Source organism: Monodon monoceros, unplaced genomic scaffold (genome assembly GCF_005190385.1).
Source record: "Monodon monoceros isolate NGI ecotype Baffin Bay Population unplaced genomic scaffold, NGI_Narwhal_1 Super_Scaffold_11, whole genome shotgun sequence".
Lineage (NCBI taxonomy): Eukaryota > Metazoa > Chordata > Mammalia > Artiodactyla > Monodontidae > Monodon > Monodon monoceros.
In genome coordinates this window covers 108,191,664-108,217,077 of record NW_021703767.1, presented here as the reverse complement: position 1 = coordinate 108,217,077, position 25,414 = coordinate 108,191,664, and the positions used below count along the sequence as shown (strand labels likewise).

At 38.7% G+C, this 25,414-nt stretch overlaps 1 protein-coding gene across 1 annotated transcript in view; it reads right to left on the bottom strand.

The window, feature by feature from the left end:
• PLCH1 (phospholipase C eta 1) overlaps nt 1-23,422 on the bottom strand; it is a 234,914-nt gene extending 211,492 nt beyond the window's left edge. The window contains exons 1-2 of the mRNA XM_029214972.1: nt 23,361-23,422; nt 4,101-4,219 (exon numbers count right to left, since the gene is read on the bottom strand). Coding sequence (XP_029070805.1) covers nt 4,101-4,179 — 79 coding nt within the window. The 5' untranslated portion in view covers nt 4,180-4,219; nt 23,361-23,422. The remainder of the gene's footprint in view (nt 1-4,100; nt 4,220-23,360) is intronic.
• Nucleotides 23,423-25,414: the final 1,992 nt, after the last annotated feature.

Sequence of the window (25,414 nt, the reverse complement as noted above, 5' to 3'; positions counted from 1 at the left end):
ACACACACACACACGAGGGACTCAAGAACAACCCTACACACACACACACACACACGCACACACACACCCCTAAAGGGAAATGCAGCTTTTTGCCAGTGCCAAGGTAACTACAAAGTTTACAATCAAACAAGAATCTTCCTCCTCTTCATTGCCATCTTGTCAGCCCTCTCTTCCCATGTTCTGGCCTGTAGGACACTGATGTTCACTGCACATCCTGTCTGACTACACAGAGACCACAACGTTGCTGCTAGAAGGGAACTTTGGAATCTGGAAAACCCTCATTTTAGAAAGAGGGAAACTGAGGGTCACCTAGGTGACAAAGGCTACACAAGTGAGTCATAAAAATGGAGCTAGAACTAGTCTCTGGGATCCAATTCAAACCTACTTTCCTTTACAAACTGGCAGTCCAGTTTCTGTCCTACATCACCAATTAGGCCTCTGGCCAGGAAGGGGAGGCTGGCTAAAAACTAATTATTTAATAAGCTAATTAGTTTGATTAGAAGTTTTTTGTGAGGCAAAGTACATATAAAGCACTTTTTAAAAAGACATACTACATAAATATTTAATACCAGAACTATCCTTAATTTTATCCCTAGATAGTAAGAGACACTCGTAATTCAATTCAAAACGTTTCTAGTCTAGATTTGCCTTGGTCATTCAGAAACATTCATATAACAACATGAGAGCAACAGAAATAAATTTCAATATAGTAAGTAGGGGTGATACCATATAACTTACAGGAAAGCAACATCACAATTTTTTCAACATCACAATTATAACTAGCAATGCATGAAAAAAATTAAGTCACCTCCAAGTAGGAACTCAAATGTTTGAAAAAAGCTTATGTGCATTAGAAATTGGATATATATAAACTGTAAATACACTGATAACAGGTTTAAGAATATGTATCCCAGGTCAGAAAAAAATGCTGCAATTCACGACAGCCAAGAGAAAGAGCTGAGGGTACAGGTAATTTTCAAATAAAAATAATTCATGAAAATATAAGCCATTAAAGCAAGGTTCATACTACACAAATTATTCTTTGCCCAAGTTTTTTCTCTATATCAAACATGTTAAAACAAAAGCCAACTAGAGAAAACCTCTGGCAATTGGCTTCTTTGATAGGCTCAAAATCCCTTTGGATTCAAGATTCCCTAAAAATCAGGGCAAAGGCCAGCACAAGTGGGAAATACAAAAACAGCTCATCATAATGCCTACCAGGGGTCCTCTCCTGACTGACACAGAATTGTCAATTCAATCAGCTCATTTCTGTTGCCTAGTACCCACCGTTTCCTACCTTTTCCAGGTATTCCATTCCTACAGCAGGACTGTTGCGAAGATGAGAGGAGATAAAAGACCGGGTAGAAACAGACAATTAGTGTTATTCTGTTACTCCAATTTGGGTTGGGAGATTGTGGGTAATTTTCTACATTGTTTCCAATGAGAACCTACCTCCTCTATACTCAGAAAGGGAGGCTATGAATGTGCTTTATGAACTGTGAAACAGTATACAAATACTACATTTTTATTTTTACTTTTATTGACCCCCTACTGCCCACCTAGTCCTCTTTTTAAGGTGGTTCCTTTCTCCTGGGAATACTGCTTAAGTCTGGCTAGCACAATTTGCACATCTGAGTCTGCATATTCTAAAAGTCTATTATCTTGCAGAGGAAATGGTTCTTTTCTGTTTATAATGGAGGGGTTTTGTTTCTTTTTGTTTGGCTTGATTTGGTTATGTAAGGAGAGTTACCAGCAGACCAGGAGAATCCCCTCTAAAAGAAATCTGACCTTTCTAACTCAACATGTCCTGTCTTTTCTCATAAATGTTTAGAAATCATCTACAAAGATGTTATCACTAGTGCTCCCTTGGCTTAAAATATACCAAGACTCCTCACAATCCTCCATAAAGTTAAATAAATTCCTGTCTTCACAGACATTACTTTTCTGCAGAAGTAAATACAGTGGAAGAGCAGAGGCATCGTTCTTTCCTGAATTACATATCCTTTGGCATAGAGATCCAAAATGATATTTTAACTATCAGAAATACTTAAAGCTACTGCTTTATTATAAATGAACAGAATCATAATTCTAACTGGCTTTAGTCCTTTTAATCTTGGGAAGATTTGATATCTCTAAATCTTCTCAAATGAGTAATTCTTCAACGTAAGTAACCAAGTCATATTTTAAGTATTCTACTGCCCTCTTGTGAATCTCATGTTCAGAGACAAGATAGCTCACAAAATACATACAGCAACTGTAATTCTCAGAAATACTTCAATGGAATCTCAGAGACTAGAACTAGGAAGAACCTAAAAAATCATCGAGACCAGCACACTCATTTCACAGACGAGAAAACTGAGATCCTGAAGGATTATATAACGTAGTCAAGATCAGTCATGGCTAGTTAATAGCAGAGCGAATACTGTTGAAAAGAACCTCTCAGAGTGTTAATTTTTCTATTAAAATGGAGGTGCAGCCTGGAAAAAAAATAGTGGGGTTTTGGAGTTAAGCAGACACGAGTTTGATTTTAGATCACCACTTCAACAACCTCCCCAAACCTCTGTTTCCCCATCCATAAAATGGGATGAATAATAACTATCGCAAAGGTGCTGAAAGGATTCAATAGGATCATGTTCCTCAAGCCCTCAGGAAAACTATCAGCAATACAGTAATTCACTAAGTGGTAACACAGCTGTAACAATACATAGGAAATTGTTTTTAAGTTGTTATAGTCTTTGAGATCTCTGGACAAAGGTATTCTAAAATAATGAATAAATAAAATTTGAACTTTTTCAAAATTGGCACAAAACTTGGAAAAAATAAAGCTAATTTTTCTAACTCCTGTGTTTCTTTATCATATTTATTCTTTTTTTTTTTTTAATACAAGTAAATTTGTAACAGAAAGCACCACACAGCAAACACTGTGTGAGAGATGAAGCAACGAACAGGGTCCTTAGATGAGGTTCACAGGAAAACAAAGCAGAACTCAGTGCCAGCGTGTTAAGTCACCATGTCTTAGTCTCCTTTGCTAAGAGGCTGACGCCGCTGCAATGCCAAGAGAGCCAGCCTGGAAGTGTAGAGGCTAGAATTTTAGATCTGACCTTGCTAATAACTGGCTATGCCAACTTGGGCTGGTCATTTCATCTCTGCTTCCCTTTCTTGACCTGTAAATGAAGGCATCCTCTACGGAGTAAAGTCCGATAGTGAGGTGGCATAATGAACGAGAAAAAACATTGTAAGATGTGCTTTAACAAAGTAAGTAGGGTTAAGTTTGTTATCTTAAACTTAATCTAAAGCAATTAAAAAACAGTAAGTCTGCACTAAATTGGGGAAGAAAAACCAAACTTAGAAAGTTGAAGGCAGCTTAGATGAAGGATTCTGTTCAGCAGCGCTCCACTTCTCATGAAATCTCTCTCTTCCCTCTACAATTCCACCAGCTCTTAATGGGGATTGCTCCAAAAATTCTGCCAACACATGCATCTCTGACTCTTAAGTAAATTTCACTCAAGGGCACCCTGATATCAGGATTGACAGAGCTTATCCCTGGCTGTATAAAACAAAACAAATATGCCAGCAGGGTAAAGGCAATTCATCTTAGTTTGCCATGAAAATGACTAATGTTGATTATTCTCTGATTTACAGCTGCAGTCATCCACCCTGATAGTTATGGTTAAGTGCCCTCATCTGCTCTGTTTTTATATGGAGCCTGATAGAAGGCACACACCATGCTGGTCATAAGCCCTGATTGATGATCCACCGATATTAACTGAGCACTACCTATGGGTCTAGCTCCCCCAATTTCAACCATCGGAAAGGGATATTACTGGAGTTGACAGTGTAGTAGAAGAGGAAAGGCACTGACATAAACTAACCTGAGAGGTAGAAAGTAACGATGCTGTTATGGTTGCTGAGGGGCGGCACACAGCTTGCAACTCTGCGGAATGAGTCCAGTGGGGATTCTTGGGTAATTTTTCATCAACAAGTTAACTCAGGCTCTTGGTTCAACCCAACAATCATACCACATTTGCATCCAGAGTGCTGGAATAAAAGTGCTCTCAGAAACAAAAGATCCGCCTACAGGAGTAGAAAAGGCAACTCACCGTGAAACAGACTGTTGTCCACCAGAAAATGCCTGCGGTACTGCACACAGTTCCTTTTCTCCAAGTTCCAGTAACTCATTGTCAGAAGATTTCTGGCACAGCATCAAAACAAAATTGCTCTGTCAAGGGAAAAGGAAGGAGACAAAAATGAAGAAGGCGGAAGCCACACGCTCACGCTGGCTGCCTAACGCCGTTAGTCCCCGGGCCTTAGCGGGCAGCACGCAGGCCTCACACCTTCCCCACGTGGGCAGCTGGAATGCCCCAGGCCCCAAGAAATTCCCCACAAGTCTTCCTACTAGATAGAAGGTCACTTAACATACCACAACAGGAGCTTTTTCTAATAGCACCTGAAGGGGCTCAAAGTTACCGTTGTCCTGGGGGGGAAAAAAAATCAATCCACCAATGGAGAACAAGTTTCAGAACTGGTTTATGTGCTCCAGGCTTCGCCCGCACTCCGCCAGGACTCAAACCAGTCAATGCTGGTAGCTTTTCAGGAAATCTCAGTTGCAGGCGGGGAGGGGACTAACAGGAGGGTGACTGACATTCCCAGTTTCCGACTTTTGTGTCAGCACCAGTCTGGTGGACTGCATACCTGACCAATCCAGGGAAATCTTGGAAATTATAATGGCATCCATGTAGCCATGGGCCAGGCAAACACAGTAACAAAGGCTGCCTCCCTCTCTTGGACTCACTATGGGTGCCCATTTAGAGCCCCTAGGGCCTGCCTCTGCCCCCTGTAACCAGAGCCAGGTGAACAAGCAGTGGGCCTGCTCCTCCAGAAGGTTTGCCCCTCCACGGACAGAGAAACACAGTGCTAACCAGAGCAAGGACTTGAAAAGCAGAGATGCCAGCTGATGAATTAGACTCCTCCAAAAGCTGGTGTGCATAACCCCAAACAAGGCTCCCTTTGTTCACAGGATCTGGCTAAAGCAACTTTTCAGAATTCCATCTTCTTCTCTGGTCACAGAATAAAGCCAGGCAAAACCAAGCAAGGCTGGCATGAAGGAAAATCCACAGGTGGGAAACAATTTGTCATCTGTCCTATTAAAGCAATCTAGACTTTTGTAAAGGCACTCCAGGATGGAGTCAGTACTGAAAAAAACAAATGATCAGAGCTGTGCCTATTCATTAATGGAACCACAATTGGTGTAGGTTCCTAAAGCTTCTGCCAGAGCTTCTCCTTGGCTCCCTAAGCCTCATTCTTCCACCCTCCCCTACCTGTAACCTATCCTACCTTTTCTCAGGCTCCAGGAGACCTGACCCCCCCCCTTTTTTTACCCCCCCCCCCCCTGGCTAAATCTGGCTGCTTCTCCCACTCCCTGGGGCTGAGGGTGAGTCCCATCACGCCAAGATACAATCACTCACGGAACCAACTGTAAAATAAGATAGAAAACAGGTGATTATGGAGACAACCCTCCCTGCCCCCTCCCCACCCAGTATTCCATACTACAAGGATTTCTCTCAAAAAGTATTTTAGGTATACAGTTAGATATGCTCAGTTTTAAAAAAACTCAATATTGAAACTCGAAAAAAATTTTTTCCTTGAAAATCCCCTCTTCCCTCATTTCATGTCTCTCTCCTGGAATGACCACTTTTGCTTCGTGTGAATCATTCCAGTCTTTTTTATGCATTTATTTATACATATATTCATGTATTCAATTTTGAAGACATGTTTTTAATAAGAATACCTTTTTTCAAGAATTGGAAATAATTTTCAGTAATATCAGTAGTAACTATTTCCTACAAAAGTATATTCATGATTTATATTAGAAATATTTTACAAAAAAAAGAAATATTTTAGGTTACACAGAATTAAGGAGAACTGTCTGTATTCATGCTAACTTTTCTTTAGTAACTTGATCTTATGGTTTCATGTGTCATTCTTTTTTTTAACATCTTTATTGGAGTATAATTGTTTTACAATGTTAGGTTAGTTTCTGCTGTACAACAAAGTGAATCAGCTATATGTATACATATATCCCCATATCCCCTCCCTCTTGTGTCTCCCTCCCAGCCTCCCTATCTCACCCCTCTAGGTGGTCACAAAGCACCAGCTGATCTCCCTGTGCTATGCAGGTGCTTCCCACTAGCTATTTTACATTTGGTAGTGTATATGTCATTGTTACTCTCTCACTTTGTCCCAGCTTACCCTTCCCCCTCCCTGTGTCCTCAAGTCCATTCTCTACATCTGCGTCTTTATTCCTGTCCTGCCCCTAGGTTCATCAGAACCATTTTTTTTAAGATTCCATACATATATATATATGTATGTTAGCATATGGTATTTGTTTTCCTCTTTCTGACTTACTTCACTCTGTATGACAGACTCTAGGTCCATCCACCTTACTACAAATAACTCAATTTCGTTTCTTTTTATGGCTGAGTAATATTCCATTGTATATATGTGCCACATCTTCTTTATCCATTCATCTGTCGATGGACACTTAGGTTGCTTCTCATGTGTCATTCTTTATTTTGCCCTCTCTGTTCATTCTCAATACAAGGAAGGTTAGCGGAATCAGAAGATGAAAGAATAAGGTGCTTTTGTGTATAGTCAACAAAACACAGGCACATACCTGACTCTCATTTGGCCCTTCCTTTTAACCAGATGAACGGAGAGAAGAGGATGTTAGAGTCTGTGACTCACCCATGCTGCTAGGAAAAAGCAGCAGTGGGACTTGAAATCGTACCTTTGGATTACAAACTCTTCTGGGTAGGTGTTTTTAAGAAGAGGGGACTCAGTTTAAATGGTTGAACTAGAACACAAAGGTATAAGTAATTGAACCCTATGGTCTCCAGGCTGTGTGCCCCCTATTTTGGTTAATCACAGGCATGTCTTACTTCCCCTGGCATCTGTTTGCTGCTGAAGGGCAGACAGTAAGCCACCCCTGAGTGCCAGACCTGAGCTGTGCACACACTACAGGCCCTCGGTAGACGTCAGTGATGTCCTCGTTCTATGCCGCATTTCCTGGATTCCCTCCAGTATGAGACTGAAGGAAGGAAGTACCCACTCTGGCCTCCAGAATCACAGCAAATGATTTCAAAATTGAGAGATACTGGAGGTGGAGGTAATGAATGGAGTCAGTAGGGCTGAGGCAGGGGAAGAGACAGCTGTGCAATAAAGCCAAACTCAGCCACAACCAGATTTAGATGAACCAGCGGCCCAGCACTCACTAAGGGGAAGCAACTTAAAGGGACCTTAGAAACGAGCTCAGACAAACCCCACATGGTGTAGCCAGAAGGAAACTGAGGCCCAGAAAGTAGGTGTAACTTGCAAGATAGCCCTGCTAGGTAGCTGTTCGAGAAAGCTGGCAGGAACCCCAGGCTCAGCAGTACCAAAGCAGGGATCTTTTGAGCGTTTCATGATCCCATTTGTGTGAACATAATGGGTGAAAATATCCACTAAAATATACTTTCATTGATTTAATATTTGCTATTTAATATATGTTACATTTGGAACTCTTTATAGAACATACAGATCCCCAATCCTTGTAAATTAATAACTGACAGTGACTAAGGAACATCGGGCAGAGAAACAACTCATTATTAAGACTAGTTTCAAATTCTGCCTTCAGAACAAGGTTAATATGAACTTTTTTCGTGGATGGTAAAGTTATAGGAAATGTTATATGTATGTATTTTACTTATCTTTAACAATTTCTTTTTATCCATTTTTAGAACTTGAAACATGCAGAAAAGCTAAAAAAAAAAAAAAACTTATATAGTGATATCACCACCCAAAGACAACTACCATGGATACTGTGGTCTTTTTTTTTAAACAAACTAGATCCTATTAATTTGAAGCCTTTTTTCTTTTCACATAACTAATATATTGTGACATTCTAGCCATATCAATAAACATACTTCTACGGAATACATATGTGATTTGAAAAAGTGTAATAAGCTCTACTCAAAACCTCCAAACTCCAAAAACTCTAAAGAAGCAACAAGAAATAAAAGAAGCAAGTATGCAGAGGATTCATCAGATGAACTAAAAATATCTAAAAAGTTGAAATGTTCCTAAGCCCATTTTTTTAAATTTTTATTTATTTATTTTTGACTGTGTTGGGTCCTCATTGCTGCGCATGGGCTTTCTCCTACTTGTGGAGAGCAGGGTCCACTCCTTGCCGCGGTGCCCGGGTTGCTCACTATGGTGGCCTCTCCCACCATGGAGCACGGGCTCCAGGCGCGTGGGCCCCAGCAGCCGTGGCACGCGGGCTCAGCAACTGCGGCTCCCAGGCTCCAGAGCACAGGCTCAGCAGCTGTGGTGCACGGGCCTAGCCGCTCCACAGCACGTGGGATCTTCCTGGACCAGGGCCTGAACCCTTGTCCCCTGCATTGGCAGGCGAACTCCCAACCACTGCGCCACCAGGGAAGCCCCCCTAAGCCCATTTTATAAGCGATTAGTAACTTTTATAACATTCCACATTTCTTTATTTTTGCCATTTTTTTCTATAGATACATGACCAAAGTTGCCAGTGTCAAACCACAGACCAGACATAAACCTGTGGCGGCAGGACACCATGAAGAAAGAAAATATTAGAAATTCGAGGACACTTTTCACTAAGAAAAGCAGGAACAATTTTGATTAATAAGCATTTGTCAATGCGTTTAAAACTCCACAAAGGAAAGAGAAACCCTTCACAGCAACACCCACTCATTTTAACTAAAGCCCCCTAAGAAAAAACACACAATGGCAGCCACCTACTGGTTGTCCCCCTGCTTCCTCTGGTTTTCCTCTAGGAAACATCTTCTCCCACTTTCTTTCCATGAGACTTAGCTGGTGTCAGCTCCATCCCTATTCAGGTGAGGATGTGGTTTAGGTCTGACAAAGCTGAGCACTGCCTCCCCCAGGCCATACTAGTACAGATGGTGCACATAGCCCACCTAATTTGGACCACTGAGAGTCAGGCATGGATGTCTGTCTGAACTGTTGGAGAAAAGAAACTTTCTTTTCTTTTGGACTCACGGTTGTGAGGCTGTGAAGTTGTGAAGCCTAGAAACCTAGAACTCCTGGCAGCCATCTTGTTACTACAAGAGAAGAAAAAATCTATGTGGGACTGGATTCAACCCAGAGGAATGAAGATAAACTTGGTCCTACTGATATCATTTAAGGCACACCTGAAGCCAGATCTCTGCCTGTACTTTTTAGTTAAATGAGCCAGTACATTCCCTTCCTTGCTTTGTTTAGTTTTGTTTAAACCATATTGAGTTGGGTTTACTGTCACTTGCAACCAAAGAGTTCTGACTGATGAAATGTGTCAGCAAATCAGAGTAAAGAGAGCCCACAGGGCAGTCATGAGCTCTCTTTTTTGGTTTCATCTCTAACAGTTGACTCACTGGGGGACCTTGGGCCAGGTTTTTTAGCTGGTCCTCTGAGTTTCAAAATATGACTCCATATTTACTTGGGCTTTCCCTAGGGATATGCCACATTCAAGTCCTTTGTTTTGGTAGTAAAGGATTCCCTCACACCCCTTGAAGGTGTATTTAAGCAGAGCAAACCCTGAAATCTTTTCTTCTTTAGAATTCTCTTAATTGTTTTTACATGTGAGGCAAATCTATATCACTGCTTCAACATGAGTTTTATGGAACACTACAAATCTGCTCAAGCCACTTGAATGGCTTAATAAAAGACAAACTATTCAAGTTCATATATGGAAATCAGAGTTCTAACAAAGGAAAAGGAAGAATAGGAGAATCTTAAAAGACAACTTTGGGGAAGGGGGAATATATTCATATATGTGTATGTATGTGTATATACACACACAAACACACTTTTTTTTTTTTAAGTACAGGGATTTGTTACTACATGCTATCTCCACCTCTTCACCTACTGTGACTGCTACTACCACAGCCAATTCTTCTCTGGCACCCCTCTTCCATAAAAACCAACACTCCCACTCCCACTCTTTTATATTCTTTCTTTCTTAAAAATAATATATTATTTGGGCTTCCCTGGTGGCGCAGTGGTTGAGAGTCCGCCTGCCGATGCAGGGGACACGGGTTCGTGCCCCGGTGCAGGAGGATCCCACATGCCACGGAGTGGCTGGGCCCGTGAGCCATGGCCACTGAGCCTGCGCGTCCGGAGCCTGTGCTCCCCAACGGGAGAGGCCACAACAGTGAGAGGCCCGCGTACCGCAAAAATAATAATAATAATAATATATTATTATTTGTAAATCATTTTATGTTTCATACAATATTTCCATTTCTACCTTGTATTTTTTTAAAAATGATCCTTACAATAGCCCTGTAAGTCATGCATCATTAAGCATGAGTTCAAAGAGGCTAATAGGAAATAGTAGGTTGCAAATTCATGTCTTCTGACTCCAAATCCACTATCCCAGTCCCAGGGCTACACTCTGTCCAGCCGTGTTTCCTCCCTGACACTCCTTCCCTATGGAAAGAACCTAGAGTTGTATTACTCATAATATACAAGGTATAATTCTTCTCATATCCACCACTCAATCCAACTCCACTATGGGTCAATGAAGGGGAAGAGTCAGAAGAAGGAGAAGAGATGACTAAATGAAACATTACTTATTCAAAATATACCTACCTTGTCCCTCCAGCCAGGAGACTTTGGAGTATACAGACTGGAGAGGATCCAAGCAAAGTGTCAGTTCTTTGAGAATCAAATGGTGGGAGGTTTCTTTGCAATGAAATTTGAGTGAGCTATTTGGACCAAGCTCAGAAACACCAAGGCCAAATTTTCGAGCCAGAAATCATTGTGAAAACTATCTGAGGGGTTCATGTGCTTTCCAAATTGCTAACAACAGGGAGGAAGGCTATAGCCAGAAATTAAAACAATGCATAAACTCACCCTGCTGTTGGAAAAGGAGTAACTGCTTCATGGGATGCAGTAAGGCATCAAAGGACAATGGGAAAATGTCTGACTGGATGTCAAGAGGCCAGAGTTGCAGCCCAGTCCGCCCTCTGACTAAACAGTGTCAGGTAAATCTCTTCACTCCCCTTTGCTCGGGCTGCCTCATCTTTGGAACAAAAGACGAGTGGTGGTGAATGAGATGCTCTCTCAGAGCTTCCAAACTTAATATTCTACATTAATAAGGACTATGGGCAACCCGTACCCCCGACTAATATCCCCATCATTCAGCTGTAATTATAAATTAAAATAGCCCTGAGAAACCACAGAGTTAATTCCCATTAGTATACCCTTTAACTCATATGGAGAAGTGATTTCCTTCTCCTTAAGCCTCGCTGAGAGACAAAAGACATAACTAATATGCTTTGAAAGCAATATTCATACAACAGGAAGTGCTTAGAAAGAGGAAGGCAGAGGGGAAAAGTCCCCAAACTGTGTCCTGCACCTCACAGCCTCTGACACAACACGTTTGGGAATTTCTGCACCAAGTTCTCTCTAATGGTTGAGAATTCAAACTCAGTCCAGTTAAAAGCTAAGATTTCAAAGACAGCTGCTCTCCTCTCATTTCTCCACTAATTTTAAGACAAACAAATCAAGAGACTTACACAGCGCAGGGATGGGATGGGAGGGCCCATGGCTTCTGTCCCTGGACCAGGCCTAGACTAACAGGTTCTAAAGCAGCTCAGACACCTGGGTCAGAAGGCCATGGTCAGAGGGGCCCCACTCCACTCCGCAGGTGGCAGGTCACTATCCTCCCCTCCCCCTTCATAAACTCCCTCCCCCACTTCCCACAGGTTTCCAAGCACTGCCAAACTGGTTGTTAAAGGGCTCTGCAAACAGCTTAATTCCATAGCTAGCCCCCTCCCAGCTATGTACACACAGGGAAAGAAATAAAAGGGTACTTTGTTCATTTTTTAAGGCTCACAGGGGACACCACTAAACCCCAAGTTCCCGGTGTGTTTTCTTTAAGCCATCAGGAGCTGAAAATGTTCTGAGCTAAGTTGAGCAGTGAGATACAATCACCCTCCAAAGACACATGGATGCTTCATTTGAAAGGGCTGGTTTCAAGTATATAATAATAGGTATCCAGTGCTTGAAAGAGTTCATACCTTTTGGTTCAGTAATTCAGCTGCTGGAAATATATCAAAAAGAAATCTTTAAAGATACGAAAATGTATACACAAAAAATATTCACTGCATCTTTTTTTATGATGCAGAAGAATTAGAGCACTAAATAGCTACTGGGGTAGCACTGACTGTAGGCTAGATATTAACAATTGTGTTCTGTAAAAACTTTGTAAGTGAACATGGAAAATGCTCATGATATGATGCTACGTGAAAAAATAGGATACAGTACGTATCAACCATCAAAAGCAGTATTGCACAGAATAATGGATCTTCATCTTAAGAAACAAAGTGCTTTTAATATTTTACCACTAAGTGTAATGTTTGCCATAGGTTATTTGTAAATATTCTTTATGTTAAGAAAACTGGCTCTATTCTGGTTTTCTGAACAGCTTTTTGCATAATTTGATATTAAACATTATAAGACATTTTCTCTGCATCTACTTAGATCATAAGATATGTCTCCATTAATCTGTTAATATGAATTTTTTAAATCAACCATGCAATCCCAAGATAATACATTGTGAACAAATTGGATTTATCTTTTTAACACATTGCTAGATTTGGCCTTCTCAGGTTTTACGATTGTTACATGTATATTTCTAAGTAAGTCTGGCCTATAATTTCCATTTCTCATATTGTTCTTGACAAGTTTTTATACTGAGGTTATCACAGCTTCAAAAAATGTATTTCTATTCCCTAGAATGATTTATGCAAGTTTGAAATTATTTTTTCCTTGAGTGCTTGGTAGAACTTGCTCATAAACCCATCTAAACCTAGACCTTCCTTTATGGAGAAATATTTGACTACTAGTTTATTTAATTTAAAAATTATAGAATTATTCAGCCTATTTTTTCTAATTGAGTTTTAATAAGTTATACTTGTCTAGAAAGGTATTCACTTCCTCTAAGCTTTCAAATGTTTTAGCATAATGTATTTCATAACTTTTTTTACTGTCTACATCTGCTTTCCACTCCTAATATTGTTTAGGAATATTGTGCCTCTCTCTTCTTTTGAAATCGGCCTCACCAGGTGTTCATCAACATTACTAGCTTTTACCAAGAGCCAAACTGTATCATTTTTGATCCTCTCCATTGAATAATATGGAATTATTATTATTTCCTTCCATCTATTTTCTCTGGGTCTACTTTGCATCTTTTTCTAACTCTTCAACTTCAACATCTAGCTAATTTTCAGGCTTTCTTCTTTTCTAATATAAGCATTTATACATGCTTTAGCTGCTTATCCCCACCCCAAGTCTTGACCCAAAATATTTTTGTTATCATTCAGTTAAAAATATGTTCTGATTTCCACTGCAACTTCTTTGATCCAAGGGTCATTTTGAAATATATTTCTATAATTATTCATAGTCATCTTTTGTTATCTGTTTCTAGCTTAACTGCACTGTGATCACAGATCTGGTCTGGCTGATACCAATCATTGTTTGCTGTTAAGACAACTATGATGACATAGTTTGAGGTCACTTTTTGTAATGTTCTATGTGTGTTTGAAAATAATGTGTATTCTGCAGTTTTGAGATGCAATGACCTTCACATGTCTATCACCTCAAACTTACTAACTGTATTGCTCAAATCTTGTGTGTGGTAGCTGACCTTTTCCCCTCTTTATCAAGTACTGATGAAGTATATTAAAATATCACTAGGAAGGGAATTCCCTGGTGATCCAGTGATTAGGATTCCATGCTGTCACTGCCGAGGGCCTAGGTTCAATCCCTGGTTGGCGAACTAAGATCCCACAAGCCACGCAGCATGGAAAAAAAAAAAAATCACTGGGACTATATGTTTCCCATTGTAGTTCTCTCAATTTTTGCGTAATATATGTTGAGACCACGTATTAGAGACCACGTTTTGCGTTATATTGAGACCATGTTTACAAACCACAGAAGGTTTTTCTCTGATGAGTTCAAACTTTTGAACCAATATGACCTTCTTTTATCTCTAAAAATGCTTTTGACATTTAAAGTCTATTTCATCTGATATCAATATCGCCAGCTTTGTTTTTGATGTTAATAGTGACAGCTTTTAGTTTGTAATCACTCATTTATCTTTTTCTATTATTTTACCTTCACCTTTCTGTACCCTTGTGTTTTAGACATGTCTTTTATAAACAGCAAATAGCCGAATTTTCATTTTTCATCTAGGCTAACAATCTTTGGTTTCTTTATAGTTGGTAATACATTGGATTTTATTTCTACATCTTATTTTGTGTTTGCTACTAGTCGCCTATTCTATATTTCTTTTCTCAACTTTCTTGACTTCAGATTTAATAGTTTTCTCATTTCAATTTTCCCCGTTGGAAAGTTATTCATTCATTCTTTTACTAAATTTTAGTGGTTGCCCTAGAAATTTTAACAGGTACACTTTACTTATCAAAGTATAAATTTAATCTGTATCTTTAACTTCCTCCCAAACTATACAGGAACTTTAGAAGATATTGACTCCTGCTTCTCCAATTTATTTATGTCACTTATTTTACCTAGTTCCCACTGAAGACATGGTTACTACTTTATACAGTCAATGTGTGTTTTACTTACAAATTTTCCTTTTCTTTGTTCATTTCTTGTTTCTGAGACATTCCATCTGGTAATAATTTTCTTCTGCCTGAAATGTATCCTTTTTGTGAGGATCTGCTAGAATTCTAGGGTTTGTTGCGGTGTTTTTGTTTGTTGGTTGGTTGGTTTTAAGTCTGAGAGTCTTTGTCTTTGCTTTTTAAAGATATTCTTAACGAAAACTGAATCCTAAGCTGATAGTTAATTTCTATCAGGGCATGAAATTTAATATTCTACTGTCTTCTGGCTTCTATTGTCACACCGTCAGGATAATTTGTCATGTCTTTGAAAATAAGCTGCCTCTTCTCTCTGACCTTAAGATCTTCTCTTCATATTTTGTGTTCTGCAATTTAATTATATTTTGTCTGTGTGGATTTTTCCTTATCCCGAATGGAATTCAGATGACTTCATGAATATGGAAAGTGATACTTTTTATCAGTCCTTGAGAACTGTCAGTCATTATCTCTTTAAATGTTGCCTCTTCCCATTTTCTCTCTTCTTCTGAAATTATAATTAAACTTATATTGAGTCTGAATTCTCTGTCTTCCACATTGATTAACCTTTATTTTGAGGTTTTCATTGTCTTGCCTCTCTGTTGCTATCTGAAAATTTTCTTCAGATCTATCATTCAATTGACAATTTCCCTGTTCAGCTTGGGTTAATCTGTTCACTGAGTTCTTTTTTTTTTCCCCCCAAGTTCTATAATATTTGGTTCTTTCTCAAATCATCTTGGTTAGTCTTCAGAGTTTCTGGTTCTCAGCTTAAATCTTGTGTTTAGTGATTTTTTTTCAAACTATGAGATGCTAATTTTCCTTATACTGGGTAGGACAAAAGATTCATTCAGTTTTTTTCCATAAGATGGCTCTAGTAGCACTTAGATGCCTTTAACTTCATTTGAAACAATTTTGTTAAATTGTATGCGATAGCTGTCATATCAGTGTGCATTTAAAAAAAGACTTATCTAATAATTAGTGATGTTGAGCATCTTTTCATGTGCCTCTTGGCCATCTGTATGTCTTCCTTGGTGAAATGTCTATTTAGGTCTTCTGCCCATTTATTATTATTATTATTTTTTTGCCGTATGCAGGCCTCTCACTGTTGTGGCCTCTCCCGTTGTGGAGCACAGGCTCTGGACACGCAGGCTCAACGGCCATGGCTCACGGGCCCAGCCGCTCCGCGGCATGTGGGATTTTCCCAGACCGGGGCACGAACCTGTGTCCCCTGCATCGGCAGGCAGACTCTCAACCACTGTGCCACCAGGGAAGCCCCTGCCTATTTTTTAATTGGATTGTTTTTTTTGATATTGAGCTCCATGAGCTGGGTGTATATTTTGGTGATAAATCCTTTGTCTGTTGTTTCATTTGCAAATATTTTCTCCCATTCTGAGGGCTGTCTTTTCATCTTGTTTATGGTTTCCTTTGCTGTGCAAAAGCTTTTAAGTTTAATTAAGTCTCATTTGTTTATTTTTGTTTTTTATTACTCTAGGAGGTGGGTCAAAAAAGAGAGAAATGCAAATCAAAACTACAATGAGGTATCAACTCACACCAGTCAGAATGGCCATCATCAAAAAGTCTAGAAACAATAAATGCTGGAAAGGGTGTGGTGAAAAGGGAACCCTCCTGCACCATATGTGGGAATGTAAATTGATACAACCACTATGGAAAACAGTATGGAGGTTCCTTAAAAAACTAAAAATAGAACTACCATATGACCCAGCAATCCCACTACTGGGCATATACCCTGAGAAAACCATAATTCAAAAAGACATGTACCACAATGTTCATTGCAGCATTATTTACAATAGCCAGGACACAGAACCAACCTAAATGTCCATCAACAGATGACTGGATAAAGAAGATGTGGCACATATATACAATGGAATATTACACAGCCATAAAAAGAAATGAAATTGAGTTATTTGTAGTGAGGTGGATGGACCTAGTCTGTCACAGAGTGAAGTAAGTCAAAAGGAGAAAAACAAATACCGTATGCTAACACATATATATGGAACCTAAAAAAAAAATGGTACTAATGAACCTAGTTGCAGGGTAGGAATAAAGATGTAGACAGAGAATGGACTTGAGGACATGGGGTGGGAGGGGGAAGCTGGGGCAAAGTGAGCTTAGCATCGACATATAAACACTACTGAATGTAAAATAGTTAGCTAGTGGGAAGCAGCCGCATAGCACAGGGAGGTCAGCTCGGTGCTTTGCGATGACCTAGAGGGGTGGGATAGGGAGGGTGGGATGGAGGCTCAAGGAGGGGATATGGGGACATATGTATGCATATGGTTGATTCACTCTGGTGTACGACAGAAACTAACGCAATATTGTGAAGCAATTATACTCCAATAAAGATCTATTAAAAAATAAAAAATTTAAAAGGCATCAAAATTGGTGAATTTTTATAGCCATTTTAATATTGAAGATGGCAGAAAAAAGCAACATTTTCCATATATTATGCTTTATTATTTCAAGAAAGGTAAAAATGCAACTGAAACGCACAAAAAGATTTGTGCAGTGTATGGAAAAGGTGCTGTGACTGATCAAATATGTCAAAAGTGGTTTGTGAAGTTTCGTGCTGGAGATTTCTCGCTGAACGATGTTCCATGGTCGGGTAGGCCAGTTGAAGTTGATAGCGATCAAATTGAGACATTAATTGAGAACAATCAACGTTATACCACGAGGGAGATAACCAACATACTCAAACTATCCAAATCAAGAACTGAAAATCATTTGCACCAGCTTGGTTATGTTCATCGCTTTGATGTTTGGGTTCCACATAAGTTAAGCGAAAAAAACCTTCTTGACCGTATTTCCTCATGCGATTCTCTACTGAAACGTAATGAAAACGTTCCACTTTTAAAACAAATTGATGGGCGATGAAAAGTGGATACTATACAACAATGTGGAATGGAAGAGATCATGGGGCAAGTGAAATGAACCACCACCAACCACAACAAGGGCCAGTCTTCATACAAAGAAGGTAATGTTGTGTATATGGTGGGATTGGAAGGGAGTCCTCTATTATGAGCTCCTTCTAGAAAACCAAGCGATTAATTCCAACAAGTATTGCTCCCAGTTAGACCGACTGAAAGCAGCACTCAATGAAAATCGCCCAGAATTAGTCAACAGAAAACGCATAATCTTCCATCAGGATAATGCAAGACCGCATGTTTCTTTGATGACCAGGCAAAAACCGTTACAGCTTGGCTGGGAAGTTCTGATTCATCTGCCATATTCACCAGACGTTGCACCTTCAGATTTCAATTTATTTCGGTCTTTAAAAATTCTCTTAATGGAAAAAATTTCAGTTCCCTGGAAGACTGTAAAAGGCACCTGGAATAGTTCTTTGATCAAAAAGATTAAAAGTTTTGAGAAGAAGGAATTATGAAGTTTCATGAAAAATGGTAGAAGGTAGTGGAACAAAAGGGTGAATACACTGTTTAATAAAGTTCTTGGTGAAAATGAAAAATGTGTCTTATTTTTACTTAAAAAACAGAAGGCACATTTTGGCCCACCCAGTAATTTCATTGGTGGGGATTCTTTGAAGTCTAGGATAAAAATAGATTCTTCCAAAAGAAGGGGGAAAATTGGTGTTCGCTCAGTACCAGGGACACTTGCAATGTGGGAACTCTTTAAATCAAATTTTCATCTTGAGGTTTTTCTGACCACCTAGTTATTATGATTCCAGATGCAAATCTGTATTAAAGCTGGCTCAGGATCACAAATTCTCAGGACCAAATAATCAGGGTCTGCTCAGAACCAAGATTTTTGAAAGGTGATTTTCCTTACAATATTATAGGGTTAGAAAGAAGGTAGATAATTATTTTTATTTTTGTTTTTATTCTAATTCACCCTTACAATGAGGGAGAAGCCCTTTGAAGTCCTAGCTTTATGACCAAATGGTCCCTTCTCAGATGTTTTAACTTTATCTCTTGTCCCTTGTGCCCTCAGGCCATGAAAGCAGAAGTTCAAGTTAACCTGGTTTGGCAAATGTCCTCAAGGCAGAAAGCCAGCTTCATTGCTCAGTAGACCCCTCTTCACTTAGCATTTAAAGCCTGAATATTCATTACTTTCTTACAGGTTACTGCACTTAAGAAAATAATCTTTCTTCTGTACCCAACTTATTCAAATTGTTTCATCGGGAGTATCAGTGAACTATATTGCTACAAACAGAATTCAAGCCTGGGAATTCACATTCAAAGCCACAGAACCTTGCAATCTGACAGTCAAATCAGGACCTGATCTAACCCAAAAGCTTATTAGGCTCAGTGCCTGCTAATTTGTAATAACGGCTGATACTTTTTAGCACTTCCTATGTGCCAAGTATTGTGGTAAATATTTTATGAAACAATATTTTTTTCATCTTTACAGTGATCCTAAGGGCTAGGTATAATTATTATTCCCATTTTACAGATAGAGAAACTGAAGCACAGAGAGGTTAACTAATTACCTAAGGTCCACAGCTATCAAGTGACAGCACTGGTACTTGAACTAAATAAAAATTAACTTCAGTGATTACACTCTTAAGATCTATGTAATTTTGCTCCCTAATAAATAATGAATATAAGACAGGGAAAGAGAAAAAAGACAATAAAAGAAAGAGAAAGGGAGCGAACGCACTACTAGGTATGGCAAACTCAGTAATGAGATCCAGACTTTTCAATGTACAATCTTTTCCAATTCCCTATGTTCATGTAAGGGTTGAGATATTTTTCATCTTTCTAAAAATATATTCCTTCACTTTAAAAGTGGGCATGAAGTGCAGACTGGAAATTAAAACTACATTGAGAAAAAAACACTCAAAGGAATGACTGTTTGGTAATTAGATTTCAACTCTCAGTGGCCATCAGTCTTGAAATCCAGCCCAATATTAACACCTTTGATCATATATGAAGACTATTCCTGATGACACACTGACATCCAAAAAATCCTTGATTTATACTAGTTGTCTCTAAACCAGTGACTTCCATACTTTTTGAATATTAGAAATGGACTTCAGAATAGCTCCACCCACAATTCCCTCATATATAAGGATGCCCAAAATTCAGTCTCAGAAATGGCAACCCCCAGAGAAGGGCAGATCCCCCAGCTTTCCCAAGTTCATCTTACCCTCTCTCCTGTCCACTTCCCTACCCACCAGTGAGAGAAGGGAGCTTATCACAAGGAATGTGTTGGATTCCCAACTTTGCCTGCTTTCCCTAACCCTTCCACCAAGCAATATGCGCGGCTCCAACAGGAGATCTGCCTTGAGCTGGGCAACTAAACCTCCAGGCAATACCTTCTCTCCTTCCCAACCACAGCAGGGTGAGTAGGGGAAGTGTCCCCCTTTTTGTGTTCAAAAATAGGATCTCAGGACCCCTTAATGTGCAAAAAGCTATAATCAAATCAATTTATGAATCAAATAACCCACAAGTATGCTCTGGGCTCTACTATACATACTGAGGGGATGGAGAGATGCCTACACACTGTCCCAGTCATCAAGAAGCCAACGATCTAGATGGGAGAATAGTGCATAGATAGAAACAAAAGATTTATATAAAACTTGCACAGGAAAAGGCAGAATGTATGATTGGTGGCAAATGAAGCATACTGTAAAGGTTCAAAGAAAAGAAACCAAGGCTGTCAGGAAAGAGTTCCTGGACGGTGGGAGCATAGAGCTAGATCTCAAAAGATCAGTAGGTTTAAAAGAGGGAAGATGAGATGGAGGGGAACAGGAAGGGCAGTTTAGTAGGAAGGCACTGTGAATGATCAAAATACTGCTCAGTTATCAAGGTAAAAATTACTAATTTACATTGTTAATATGATGTTTAAATACATTGTGATAGGGAATTCCCTGGCTGTCCAGTGGTTAAGACTCTCCCCTTTCACTGCTGAGAGCACAGGTTCGATTCCCTGGCCAGAGAACTAAGATCCCACAAGCTGCATGGTACAGCCAAAAAAATACATTGTGATATAACAAAGTATATATAAGGAAATTGGCAAAAATAACATTTCACCAAGAATGCCTAAACATAACTTATTCAGAATATAAATCCCGCAATAGGCCTCTCTTTAAAAGGATGGTAGGGATCAAAGACAATTTTGCAAACATTTCAGCCTAAGACAACGGTGGTAAAATTAAGAATTAAAGTTTAGTTTCTCTAAACCAGCAGAGATGTTAACTTGCTAACTGTTCAACAGAGAACTTATATCAATGCAAATATAAGAATATCAGAAATTATAAAAAGGACAAGTAAAAGGTCCTAAGAGCAATACAGAAGGAGATGGAATATTAAACCTAATTTGCTCATATAAATTCTCAAGTTCAAAAGAACAGCAAAAAAATCTAGTCAAATATTTTGAATTGTGGAAACTCAGCTTTGTTTTTCACGTGCCGTATCCTTAATTTTTAAGAAGCTCTGGGGAAAAAAATCCGAAGCTGATAGAGGTAGCCCAAGTTAAATGCATCTAACACATTTCATGTTAACTTACTCTTTTCAAGCTTATAAGTTCTTGATTCTTTAAGTCTAGGTAATAAACAGCCTGTTTGAAGTTGCCATCTGACGAAAGGTGTCATAGAAAGCATTAATGAGAAAAAATAGGGAAATAAAACCCAAGCAGTATTACAAATTCCTCAAATGAAATTTATAGTATGAATTTGATGTTTTCTTCTTAAACTAGAACAAAATAGATTATAGACACAGAAACTAACTCCTGGTTATTTGTCACTGGCCTATATGTTTTCTATTATATTCTCTTGCATAGTTTCCTTCCATTGAATATCTAATATGTTCCCACTAAAATCATGGGAACCAGACTGAGACACTATTCTAGTGGCCAGGTCTTGGTTCATGGCCACCCTCAGAATCCTCCATTATTCCAAAAGAATCTCGTCCACATTCAAGGAAGAGCAGGGTTCTCCTGAGTGTCCAAACAAACAGAATCAGAACCCACCTAAGTCTGAACGCTCAACATTTCTTCTTTCCTTCAGTAATGCTAGGACACAAGAACCTATGCAGCCACAAGAGACAATAAGGAATTCAAGTTAGCTTCTATCCCAGGCAGTGGAACCAAGCAGTGCTACAGCCAAGCCCAGTGTTGACACCATCCTGCCAGGACTGGAGATACTTTTGGATTCCAAAGACACCAACTCTCCCAGACCTGGGGAGATGAGTGAAATATTTGAGACTTGGAAGAAAGTGTGAAAAGCAACTAAATGCTTATCATATAAGAAAAGTAAGTGTGCTGACTCTGATCCTCTATCAGGCAGTGACCTGAAACCTATTCATTTGTCTCTTCAAAACTGATTTTTTAATCTATAATAGAAAGAATGAAGTGACACCTTCTACTTTGAGGCTCTGCTCAAAATGGAAATTTGTAAAGTTACCTGTAAGTCAATATGAGAAAAGCAAGTTTTATCTGTATCAAGATGGTAATTTTTTACCCATCAGGTTAGCAAAAATCAAGAAGTTTAATGACAAACTGTGTTGGTGAGGGTGTGGAGAAATCGTCATGTAATACATTTCCGATAAGGGTAAAAATTGTACAAATTCTACAGAAGTCAATTTGACGATATTTATCAAAATTACAAACGTACATACCTTTGACTTAGCAAATCCACTTCCAAAAATATATTCTATAGCCATACTTGAACATGCAAACAGTGTATATATAGAGTTATTTACTGTACCATTTTTTCAAAAGATCAGAAGCTACCTAATTGTCCATTAATCTGATTAAATTTTAGTATATCCATACATTGGAAAATAGGTGGCCCTTAAAAAGAAACCCAGAATAGCCAACATAATATTGAACAAAGTTGGGAGACTGAAACTATCCTACTCAAGACTTACTCTAAAGCTACAGTAATCAAGACAGTGTGGTATTGAAGAAAGAGTAGATAAATAGGTCAATGGAACAGAATACATAGCCCAGAAATAGACCCACATAAATGGAATCACTGATATTTTACAAACAAGCAAAGGCAATACTATGGAACAAAGACAGTTCTTTTCCAAAAAATGGTGCTGGAACAACTGGACATCCACATGCAAAGAAACGAATCTAAACATAGGCTTATACCCTTCACAAAAATTAACTCAAAATGAATCACAAACCTAAATTTAAAACACGAAACTATAAAACTCCTAGAAGATAACATAGGAAAAATATCTAGATGACCTTGGGCATGGTGGTGACTTTTTAGATACAACACCAAAGGGATGATCCATGAAACAAAGAATTGGTAAGCTAAACTTCATTACACCTTAAACCTTCTGCTCTGTGGAAAAACAATGTCAAGAGAATGAAAAGACAAGCCACAGACTGGCACAGAATATTTGCAGAAGACACATCTGATAAAAGACTATTATTCAAAGTACACACAGAATTCTTAAAACACAAAAAAACCACCTGATTTAAAAATGGGCCAGAATCCTTAACAGACACCTCACCAAAGATACAGAGACGGCAAAGAAGCATACGAAAAGATGCTCTACGTGATAAATCATCAGGAAATGCAAATTAAAACGAGATACGATTACACACCTATTAGAATAGCCAAAATCCAGAACACTCACACCACAAAATGTCGGTGAGGGTGTAGAGCAACAGGAGTGCTCCTTCCGTGCTGGTGGGGATGTAAAATGGCACAGCCTCTTTGGAAGACAGTTTGGCAGTTTCTTACAAAACTAAACATATTCTTACCACAGGATCCGGCAGTTGCGCTCCTTGGTATTTACACAAAGGAGTTGACAACATATGTCCACACAGAAACCTCCACATGAATGTTTATAGCAACTTGATTCATAATGGCCAAAACTTGGAAGTAATCGAGATATCCTGCAGTAGGTGAAGGCAGAACACAGGATGTTTAGGGCAGTGAAAACACAGTGTATGATATCACAATGATGGATACAGGTCATTACACATTTGTCCAAACCCACAGAATGCACAACACCAAGAGTTAACTGTAATGTAAACCATGTAATCTAGGTGATTATCATGTGTCAAAGTGGGTCATCAATTGTAACAAATGCACCATTCTGCTGGGGGTTGTTGGTAATGGGGTGTCTATGAACGGGTGGGGCAGGGAGCACATGGGAAAGTCTGCACCTTCCCTTCAATTTTGCTGTGTACCTACAACTGCTTTTTTCAAATAAAGTAAAAAGAAAAAAGAATTAAGAAGCTCTATGTGCTAATATGGAATGATATAAAAATATATTGTTACAAGAAAAAATGCAGAATCATATGGATGGTGCATTACCATTTGATTCTTAAAAGGAAGAAAGCATCCATATGTATTTGCTTGTATATATATATCTTTTTGAAAAAATACATAAGAAACTAATAACACTATTGGTCTATTAAAGAACTGGATGGCTGAAGAACAGAGGTAAGAGAATTTTCACTAAATGCCCTTTTAGCTTTAAAAAAAAATTTACACATGAGAATGTATGATCTATTCAGTTATTCTTTTCTAGCAAAAGTTACAGAGTAATAAGAAGAATTTTGTGAGGAAAGAATGTTTTATTTACTTCACCAAATTTGAGATGAGAAATTTTCAAGAAACTGCTGAGAGCTGACCCTGACTTGAGTTTTTGCTTTTGATTGAAACTGGACACTAAATAGTAGATTTCACATTTCTCTTTTGACAAGTAAAAAAGTTGGTACACAGTTTGTGTTCACTCTCTTCCAAGACTGTATTTTAATGATTTACCCAGTAAACAGAAAACTACTCCCAATTCACAACCTATTTCAAACAAGAAAAGCTGTGGTTCACAATAAAACATTTGTACACAAGTTTTTTTTTTCCTTGTTCAATTTGAGAAGAAAAGATTCCTCCGACATTCACATTCAGACATTGCTCAGCAAAATAAAATCATCACATTATAGGGATTTCTCTATGGGTAAAAAAAATGGGGCGGGGTGTGGGGGGCTTTCTGGGCTTCACTCCATAAACACACTGCCAGCATAAGACAGGTTTAGTGACTCAGGAGTGGGACAGGTCTGATTCCCATTGGCCCACTGAGTCTGGGGGCAGCCAATACCTGATGCTCTATGAGAGGGAAGAAAACCATGAAAATTCAAAACAGACCTCCCCAAGCCCTGTTATTGAAATCCAGTGTTAAAAAAACATTTAAAAATGACTAAAAAAAAATTACTAAACGTGAAATCTGAGACTTAAGATAGTGAAAAAGACAATTTCTCTTCTTTGAAATCACTTTCCAGTTTCCTACTTCTACCACTTAGGACCCAGGAGGTGGTTACTTATTTCTTTATTATTGAAACCCAAGTATTGTCTTTCTTACTTTAATTTTACTTATTAAGTTTCAAAATCTAAAGGCATAATAAAGGTATACAATGAAGAGTTTACCTCTGGTATCTGTCTCACAACTAACATTAGTTTCTAGTGTACCCTTCAAGAAATATTCTATATGCATGGAAGAAAATCCTCCTTTCTTTTCTCAACCCTCCCTTTCTGTTTTACACAAATGGTTGTATGGAACCAACAGTCTTTACATTGAAATAAAAATCAAAGGATCTTTTCATAATACTAACTCCTTTTTCTATAAAGAAATCTTTTTTAAAAAAAATTTCTTTTCAATCCCATATCACTCAAAGTCAAGAAACAGTTGCTTGGCAAAAAGAAATAGGAGGTCTAGAGAACTAAATAACATACAATTACACAGCAAATCAACTCACTTAACTTCTGGTCCAGGATTCTGACCCCTGAAAAAAAACATACAGGTCTTCAAAGT